At 42.2% G+C, this 9,629-nt stretch overlaps 1 protein-coding gene across 1 annotated transcript; it reads left to right on the top strand.

Annotated features, from left to right (window-relative positions):
* Nucleotides 1-375: 375 nt before the first annotated feature.
* On the top strand, nucleotides 376-9,386 carry Serpinb1b (serine (or cysteine) peptidase inhibitor, clade B, member 1b). The gene is made up of 7 exons (XM_087591694.1): nucleotides 376-748; nucleotides 1,772-1,947; nucleotides 3,855-3,992; nucleotides 4,849-4,966; nucleotides 6,569-6,711; nucleotides 6,900-7,067; nucleotides 8,720-9,386. The coding sequence occupies exons 2-7, from the start codon at nucleotides 1,780-1,782 to the stop codon at nucleotides 9,119-9,121; spliced, it is 1,137 nt and encodes a 378-aa protein (XP_087447820.1). The 5' UTR covers nucleotides 376-748; nucleotides 1,772-1,779; the 3' UTR covers nucleotides 9,122-9,386.
* Nucleotides 9,387-9,629: the final 243 nt, after the last annotated feature.

The raw sequence follows: 9,629 nt of genomic DNA, 5'->3' as shown, positions 1-9,629 counted from the left end.
CATGGTATGATCACCATCAACAGCAGTGAACAGTACAGTTCTTGCTTAGTCCTTCTGAAGGACAATAAGCACCAAAAAGTTCTATGCCTTTACAGATCCAGCCCCTTAAAGGGAGAATAAAGCCAAGCCCGTCAAGTTAATGATGGCCTGTGCTGGTCAGTTCTAATTTTTGTTTAATGGGGGAGGGGAATCTGTCCAAAATTTTAGTCTAATAGTGGAGACCGGTGGCTTGAGGACCTCTCCACTGTTTTGTGGACTGAGCTAGCCTTCGCATTTGAGAGGCAGTCATGTGTTTTGCTAGAAAATGAAGCTCTGCCGAGTTATCTAAGGGGCCATAAAGGCGCTTCTACACCCCCATGCACATGCCTCACAACAAGGATCGTTAGCGGTTTTTTTGCAGTCTTTCAGCAGAATTTGAAAGGGAACCATTTGGCTTATAAGAGAGAATGTTTTTCCTCTGGGCTTTCCACAGCAGAGGAAGAAATAATTGATTAGGTAATCTTCTTAGAGAAGTAGAGAAAGGCCTGGAAGTGAGGAACTTATGGATCCTTTGGGAATGCTTGCACTTTGCTTTCATTTTGCCAGCCCTACAAGCTCATTTTAAAGCACTCAACGGAGGAGAAAAAGCCTCTCCTTCTAGCTTGTGCTTGCCAGTAAGGCACTCTCCTTTCTGAATAAAGGCTGCAGCTGGCTCTGGGAGCTTTCTTCTAGGTCTCCAGCAAGTGGCATCAGACTTGCTACACAGGAGGTAAGCGTCCTAGGGAGGTGGCTGGCAAGAGGGGGCAGACCCCTCTGTATGTCCTCCTGGAACCTGCATGCTTTCCTCATACCTCACCTTCACCCTAGCTTTGTCACTTGACCAGGAAAGGTTATGTGGTTCCTCGGCTATACCCGAAGCCAAGCTACTGGCCAGAGCCATGGTTTTGCTTTTGTTTTTCCCCTCAGCTTGCCTTAAGAACCCTGATTGAAAGACGGTGCCCTGCAGCTCCATAGCCTCAATCCTGGCTGCAGGGAGACTGGGAGGGAAGCTGGTGAGATCCTAGATCCTCCACAATGAGGATTGGATATGGCCGTGGTACATAAACATCCACAGGCAAGCAGCTATGGTTGCCCTGTACTAGGACAAACTGCAGCTTTGAGTTTGGGACCCAGATGGATTAGCAGATGGCCCCCAGCAGGGCTTGCTTACCCACTACAGGGGCCAGCTTGTTTGCAAAAGGGACACAGGAGAGTGAGTGTTCCTCTTCCCTGTCATCCACTAGCTGACTAGGGTGAGCGAGTGGCATTCCCCAACTTGCATAGTCCACTCCAGTTAAGACTACAGCCTTGACCTCAGGCATGGAGAACTGAATCTGTGGAGAACTAACACGATAACATTGCTATCTTTACCAGAATCCACTTGTAGCAGAGTAGGTCCATGTGGTTTTCTGGATTCATTGCCCAGATGAACTAGAACTTGACATCCCACAGGGAGGGAGATGTGTGGCCTTCACAGAAGGCTGTGTAGTGCGGGCACTGTGCCAAGGCCACCAGAAGTCTCTCTTCAGACACACCTGTCTGGAAGGTTAGAGCCATAAGACACCCTAGGACCTGGTCCTGTGTCACTGCTGAAGTCGGGCCTAGCTTTGTGTGCTGGGAGGAATATTCTTGCCTTTGGGGAAAATGGGAGGGAGCAGGATTGACCAACTGCAGGTCCTAGGGGTGGGTAGCAAAACTGTGGCAGGCGTTGGTGGTGTTACAGTTGGCAATGCTGATCTCCCCTCTGTTGCAGCCTTCCCCATGGAGCAGCTGAGTTCAGCCAACAGCCTGTTCGCCTTGGAGCTGTTCCACACCCTGAGTGAGAGCAGCCCCACAGGAAACATCTTCTTCTCTCCCTTCAGCATTTCTTCTGCCTTGGCCATGGTCTTTCTGGGGACCAAAGGCAGCACTGCAGCCCAGCTCTCTAAGGTTAGCAGAAGCAAAATTGGCCAGCTCCCCCTCCCATCTCCATGCTAACATAGTACAGTTGACTTTCAGAAAACCTCTTCTCCCTCTTCCCTTTTCCCCTCCTCCTCCCCCTCCCACCATCCTGTTCCCCACACGGCCTCCAACACCCCAAGAACCATCAGTTCCTTTGCCAGTAGCTTCAACTGAGCATAGGGCAGTATCTCTGTTCATTTGGGGAAACAGCATGAAGAAAGACAGTGACAATACCCGTGGGCTTTGAGCTCCCATTTCCATGAGGAAATTTTGTAAGCCCTGCACTTCCCCAGAGCTAGCTGTTTACTGTTTTTCTTTTTGCATGATCACCACTGTTTATAAAACATGCCTGTAATACAGTGTCTGTTAGCAATTCCTCTAGGCTCTGCCCAACAGTTACTTAGCAACAGCCAGATAAAAAAGCCTGGCTCTAGTGTAAGAACTGTTTGGCTCTCTCTGTCTCTGTGTCTCTCTGTCTCTGTGTTTCTCTGTCTCTGTCTCTGTCTCCCCCCCTCTGTGTGTCTGTCTGTCTGTCCCTCTCTCTCTGTCTCTCTTCCCCTCCAATGAGTCTCTCTTTCTCCCTTCCTCTTTCCTCTTTTTTTCTGTCCTTCTTTGTTCCCTTTTCTCTGCCTCTACCCTGCTCCAGGTACTCCATCTGCTACCTGGCTCCCTTCCCTCAATAAACTCCCTTTTGTTTCAGAGCTGTCACATGGCTGATTCCTTCTGGGGAGCACCTTGACAGGGCCTGCTGCCAACCTTTTATAAAACATACAGTATTAACTTCAGGCCTATAGATACGGGAACATGTGCAGCAGGCAGCTGGTTGGTGCTACCTGTTTGTAGAGACAAGGTAAAGGACAGCCATTTATCTATGTTCCCAGGCTTAACCCATGTGCCTCTCCCCAGCCTGATTTGACTGGCTGTGGCTCTGTAGGAGGAGAAATTGGAAAGTACCTGTGGCCTGGTGAACAGGTCTAGCATCCTCTCACTCCACACTGGAAGCAGCAGGTTACCTTTGTCCCCTCCCTATTCTTCTTGAATGGGTGTGGAGGGGACCTCTGCTCTTGGTGTTTCTGAATTCTGAGAGGATTTCTGTCACTTTTGGGAGCCTAGACAGGAGTGGGCAATGTGTTTCCTAACTGACCTGCGTGGGGCACCTGCTGCTTAGTGCTTCTGGGTTATATCTGCTTCCGTGTTGAGGCTTTTCCTGCTGACAGCTTCAGGAAAAACAATAGTCTCAAGACCTTCCCCTCCCCATTTCAGTCCAAGTGTAATCTAACAAGCATAGCTCAGAGAGTAACACAGACTATGTGTGCCTTTTGTCTTTTGTGTCCTAGAAGTGAGTAACCAGCCCAGACCTCACACAACTATAAGAGGCCCCTTGACCTACAACTGACAGAAAAGGAAGTAAACTCTCACCAGAATAAAGTTAAGGAAGTTATTTCTCTAGGTAATGAGTTGTGGACCTTAGTGAGATAAGCAAAGAAAGAGGTCTTGGTAATTCCAGCTTTTCAGTCTCACAGATGGATTGAGTCTCTTGTAAATGGTTTGTTTCTGCGATTTTTAATTTTTGTTTTAGCAAAATTGTATATGACACAGAATATAAAGATGAGCATACCACTTAAATTGTTTATGGAAAAAATCAGATATAATTATTTAGTGTGTTAACCACTCACGTTTGTGGAACTATTAAAATTATTTAGAAGCTATGTCTAATTATAATGTCTCACTGAGCCGTACATTTCTGGTCTTTGTTCTGCCAATGACATATTAACAAAATGTTAGGCTGGAGATAGTCGGTATTAGGAAAAATGATTTGGCAGAATCAGACACAAAGGAATCACTTCAGAACTTCAAAACAAATGATTGGATAAAGTATGTTTTCTTTCCTTCAGACTTTTCATTTCGACTCTGTTGAGGACATTCATTCACGCTTTCAAAGCCTGAATGCTGAAATGAGAAAGCGTGGAGCATCTCATACACTGAAAGTTGCTAACAGACTGTATGGAGAGAGAACCTACAATTTCCTTCCTGTAAGTACCTAGCACTTTACATTCTGAAACTTCCTGAAGTGACACAGACTTTTCCAGGCACAGTCATATTGTGGGCCATTCATAGAAACAGCAAAGAATGCATGTGGGACTTTCCTCTCATAGTCTTTCTAATGAGAGGATACTCCTGGGGGGTGGGGGGCATTCATCAAAGCAAAAACAAGGACTGAAGGCGTGGCTGGGTGGGGAAGAGAGCTTCCTGTGCAAACATGAGAAGCTGAGTTTGGATTCCAGAACTGATGAAAAATGCCAGGCCTAGCTTCATGCTCCCCTGTAATCCCAGCCCTGTGTAGAAAGGAGCTTTGAGAACCCCTTGGGCTAGTGGACGATTCAACCTATGCAGGTTCAGTGGGAGACCTTGTTTTAAGGGAATAAGGGAGAAAGTGAGAGTAAGACAGTTGACATCTTCTCTTGCCTCCATGATTGCACAGATATGCAAACCTTATACACATATGTACACACATATACCCCACTTACATACACACATATGTACACATATATGCTACATACACACACACACCTACACACACACAGTCCTAAAAAGCCACTTGAAGTAGTATATTCAACATTGATTTATGAAAATGTTAGTGTAAGATTAAAAATGAATTAATAACTTTTGTGTCAACACAGGAAATGTTAAATAAAAGGCCATGCTTGCCATTTCTGCACTGTAACCTTAAAAAATGATTAGATTAGTAAATATTAACGCAATAGAAAAGTACAAAGGTTAAGTTTTAATGAAGCTTTTCTATCTTTATGATTTTCTCTTCAGGATTTTAGAAACATTTTGTAGGTAATAGAGTTGTTCATGATACTCCTTTTTTTTTTTTTTAAATAGGAGTTCTTGGCTTCAACTCAGAAAATGTATGGTGCTGATTTGGCCCCAGTGGATTTTCAGCATGCCTCTGAGGATGCAAGGAAGGAGATAAACAAGTGGGTCAAAGGTCAAACCGAAGGTGAGAGGCGGAGCAGTGCTGGCTCAGTTTCCCTTCTGTAGCTCACCCCTGACACAATCAGAGAAAAGGCAGATTTTGACTCATAGTGTTGGAGGGTTAGGTTTATAAACTATTGGACTCAATTTTTTGGTCCATGGCAACACTGGACCTGATGTTAAGACAACATAGCCAAGAGGACCTGTTCACCTCACTGATGAATAAAAAGAAAGGGGACAATAACATTTCACAACCACTTTCAATAGCAGCACCTCTCCCCTGAGGTAGGTTTGACAATGAAGACCTACAATCTCAGCACTTGGGAGGCTGAGGCAGGAAGGTTGCTTTGAACACACATGGCAAGACCCTGTCTCAAACTAAAAACAAATAAAAAAGATCTCTTACCTAGGCCTGCACTTTAAAAGTTCATCTGCCGGGGTTGGGGATTTAGCTCAGTGGTAGAGCACTTGCCTAGCAAGCACAAGGCCCTGGGTTCGGTGCCCAGCTCCGAAAAAAAAAAGTTCCTCTGCCTTCCAATGCAGGACGGACCAGAGACCAGACTTTTAAGAGAGGGGTCTTTGGGGGATTCCTCTGAACCATACAGAGCCATTGCCATGTGAGATTCTCATTCCCCTTCACTCTCTCATTTGTATCTCCTTTCTTCCTCCTATAACTTTACAAATCTTGGTTGATGTGCACTGACACTCAAATGCTGTTCCCTAGAAAAGAGACAATGTAGACGTCAGAGATTTATTAATGGAGAAATACAGACATGATATGATGGAACCAGTTGAGTACTTATGTGTTCCCCTGAAGTACAATTTGAAGTTAAAAACCAACATTAAAATGCAGAATAAAATGAATAAAAGGCCTGTCCAAAAGTGTTCAGTGCTCATCTGGATAGAAATCAGACATGAAACCTCAGGGAACCATGAAGTCAGAATTTAGAAACTGTTGCAGTCATAGTAGTTTTGTCCAATAACTCAGAAGTAGTGGGAAGGGAGTGACTCACCCTATGGGCTCAATTCAGCTTTGTAATGGATCTCTCCTCAATCTTATTACCTTGTGAGTCAGCACTCAGGGATCCTATCTGGAATTCTATTAGTTCCCAGCGGTGCATCAGACTGTGTGGAAAATGGCTTATGTTTCACTATTCTTAGAGTTGGATAAGGTTTCTTATCTCTTGGATATTCGTTCAGAGCCCTTTTCAAATAAGCGGGCTCCTATTTAGCAGATTTGAAAACATTATTTACCAGTAATCAAAAGCATTTACATTAAGGAATTTTGTTTTCTCTGAAGACCAGCCATTTATAAAATAATAGCTATTGATTCTACATATGAAAGAACTTATTGTTTTAATCCTTTGAAGATATTTGACTTACTGTAATGATAATTTTTTTTCTGATTCAAGGGATACAACTTAAGGCCTCAGAGCATACCAAGCACAAGCGTTTTGTGTCTTCAAGTTGGTTTACTTAAAATAAAAATGAAACAAGAGTGTCTTTCCTATCTGAACATTGACTTAAAACAAAATAAAGGGTGAAGTCTATATTTTAGATAATAAATTATCAGTTTTAATTTGGAATTACAATATGGATCTTTAAAAAACTTAGCTTTTCTTTCCAGGGAAAATTCCAGAACTGTTGGCTGGAGGTGTTGTGAATAGCACAACCAAACTTGTGCTAGTGAACGCCATCTACTTCAAGGGAATATGGCAGGAGAAATTCTTGACACGGCATACAACCGATGCTCCATTCCGACTGAACAAGGTCAGGTGACACAATCATCCTGGGCTGTTTTTGGTTGTATGTGTGGGAGGGCTGGGGTTGCAGCACAGGGTCTCTCCTATTGTAATCCAAGCCTTTACTATTGTGCCCTCTACCCTAAGACCCCAGATTCTTCTTTTTGCTAGAAGAGAAGAGGGAATAATTTGAGTGATTTTTTTTAAACTGTTCAGAAAGACACAAAAATGGTAAAGATGATGTATCAAAAGGAAAAATTTCCCTTTGGCTACATTCCTGATCTGAAGTGCAAGGTGCTGGAGATGCCATACCAGGGTGGAGAACTGAGCATGGTCATCCTGCTGCCCGAAGACATTGAGGATGAGTCCACGGGTCTTCAGAAGGTAACTGGCTCTCAAAGTCATGATTTGTGTTTTGTTTTGCTTTTTACTGTACTGTTCTCATATTTTATGTATATACATTGCACCATAAACACTTGCTCTTTCACAGACTTTACCCAAAATTCCTTGCCAGTGTTCTTCCATTTTTATCAATGTTGTTCATCAGGAATTACTGCTCTGAGGCCTTATGTTTATAAGTAATTGTTTTTATTATAGTTATCATCATCATCATCATCATTTATTATTTGCATTGCCTGAGTACCTTATGTTAGGCAAGTGTTCTGTCACTGAGCCATGCTTCCAGCCCAGAGGCCTGAAATGTAAACACTCAGAATATTTGCTGCCTTCAGTGAAGCATTGTGATGGGTAACATGCATATATTTAAAAGTAGAAGGTAACAATGATAAGTGGCCTCTCACAGAAAGTCAAGTGAAGTATGTTTAAAGGAATTATAATGAGAATTGATTTACATCTTTAGGAATTGTGTGTCTCCTGTCAGGATTAGAAGTAGACAAACTATGATTACAGTTTTCCCTCAAAACTCCTAGGCTTCTCTGTGGCTTAGCTCCTGTTCCTTCTCTCTACATTTGCAATCAAGAAGGAGTCTGCTGTCACTCTAATGTACAGCGTATGCACTGGCACTACTGTGGTCCATTTGTCAGTTGTGTTTTCTGGCTGGTAATTAAATGAAGCTCTAATATCAAGAGTGAAATTGTCACTATTCATAATTTTTTGGTCCAAAAAAGGCAACAATAATACTTGATATTTATATGGTGCTTACTATGTGCCAAACCCTTTGCGTATATCAATTTATTCCATGGTCACCAAAATTCTATGAAATTGGTGTCATTAGCATACCTATTGTATTCTATTTTCTACTCTATTCCACTCTACTCTGTCCTGCTCTGGTTGAGTCTACTCCACTCCATGGACAAGGTCTTGCTGTGCAGCCAAAGCTTACAGCCCTCTGTCAGTGGTACCTGAATGCTAGAATTGCAGGGTATGTGCTCCCATGTCAGCTGCTTATCCTTGCTTTAAATGAAGTAAGTCCCATACATTTTGCCCATTTTTTATTTTTACCCAGGAGTTATTAAAGATTGCTTCAGCTCTAGTGGAGTTTATAGATCCCTATGACTTGAGAAAATTTCAGAATAATCAGAAAAATCTAAAATTTCCCTTGTACCATTCAAGCAATCAGGGTAATGAGACCTCTTATAGCCCATCAGTTAAGTGATTCAGTGTAGTGGACGTTTAAAAATCCTTAGTGGATGATAGGATAGATACATGCATGGGCTGAAAGAAGACAGAACGGAAGGAGTGAGTGAGCGTGGCAGAGAAAATTTGATAGAGGGATGGATGAATGAATGGAGGGTGGATATATGGTGGGTGGATGATGGATGGACAGATAAATGGATGGGTGGATGAATGGATGACAGAGCTGTAATTAAATGGTTTTGTACTTGGACCCTCAAAGACCTGGAAAATAGCTCTGCTATATTCTACCAAATGACAGACAAAAATGAAGTCCAGGTGGAATCTGTTTGGGTAGAAAACATGAAGGAAACCTATTAGTTTTGGCAATTGTGGATTTGTTCACTTGAATATTACACTTTTCAAAAATAAGTTAACTTCTTTCTGCCTTAAATTAATTCCAGATTGAGGAGCAATTAACTTTGGAAAAACTTTATGAGTGGACCAAACATGAGAACTTGAAAGAGATTGATGTCCATGTCAACTTGCCCAGGTTCAAGATAGAAGAGAGCTACATCCTCAACTCTAACCTTGGCCGGCTGGGATTGCAGGATCTCTTTAGCAGTAGCAAGGCTGATCTGTCTGGCATGTCAGAATCTAGAGATATTTTCATATCAAAAATTGTTCACAAGTCCTTTGTGGAAGTGAATGAGGAGGGAACAGAGGCAGCTGCTGCCACAGCAGGTCTTGTTGAATACTGCCTGGTGTCAATAGAAGCATTTATAGTGGATCATCCATTCCTTTTCTTTATTCGGCACAATCCCACAGCTAATATGCTCTTCTTTGGCAGGGTTTGTTCCCCATAGAAGAAGGAGACTTTAGAGATAGAAGGCAGAGCTTAGAGTTTCATTCCCTGAGATTTTAATGGTGATTATTTAATGGTGTTGGTCCTTGACAATAAAGACCTCTATACAAAAACCAATCATTCTTTCTTTTTTAAGTTCAATCCTGTTTGCTTTTTATATCCATTGGCATAGGTGTGTATATATTGTTCTTACACTTCAAAACAATATAATTATCACTGTCAACAACATCAAGTCTAAAAGCAAAAGAGTTAAATAAATATATAGATTTCTGAGTGTGAGGTAACCTGTTTAATTGTCATATACTCCTGACAGGCATGAAAGTGCATGGCTTTTCCCATTCAGTTGTTTTTCAGTTTACAAATAGAGTAAAGCAAAAACCAAGAGACAAACTGACAAGTAATAAAATACTAATAAAAGTAATAGATGCAAAATAACAATTGCTATCTACTTTTTTGTGATATGTAAAATGAAACAAGGCTATTTCTTTTATAGCATTTTGGCAGCCTCA

This window comes from Rattus norvegicus, chromosome 17, assembly GCF_021556685.1.
Source record: "Rattus norvegicus strain SHRSP/BbbUtx chromosome 17, alternate assembly SHRSP_T2T, whole genome shotgun sequence".
NCBI classification, from domain to species: Eukaryota; Metazoa; Chordata; class Mammalia; order Rodentia; family Muridae; genus Rattus; species Rattus norvegicus.
The sequence above is the reverse complement of the archived record's forward strand: the minus strand, read 5'-3'. Positions and strand labels throughout refer to the sequence as shown.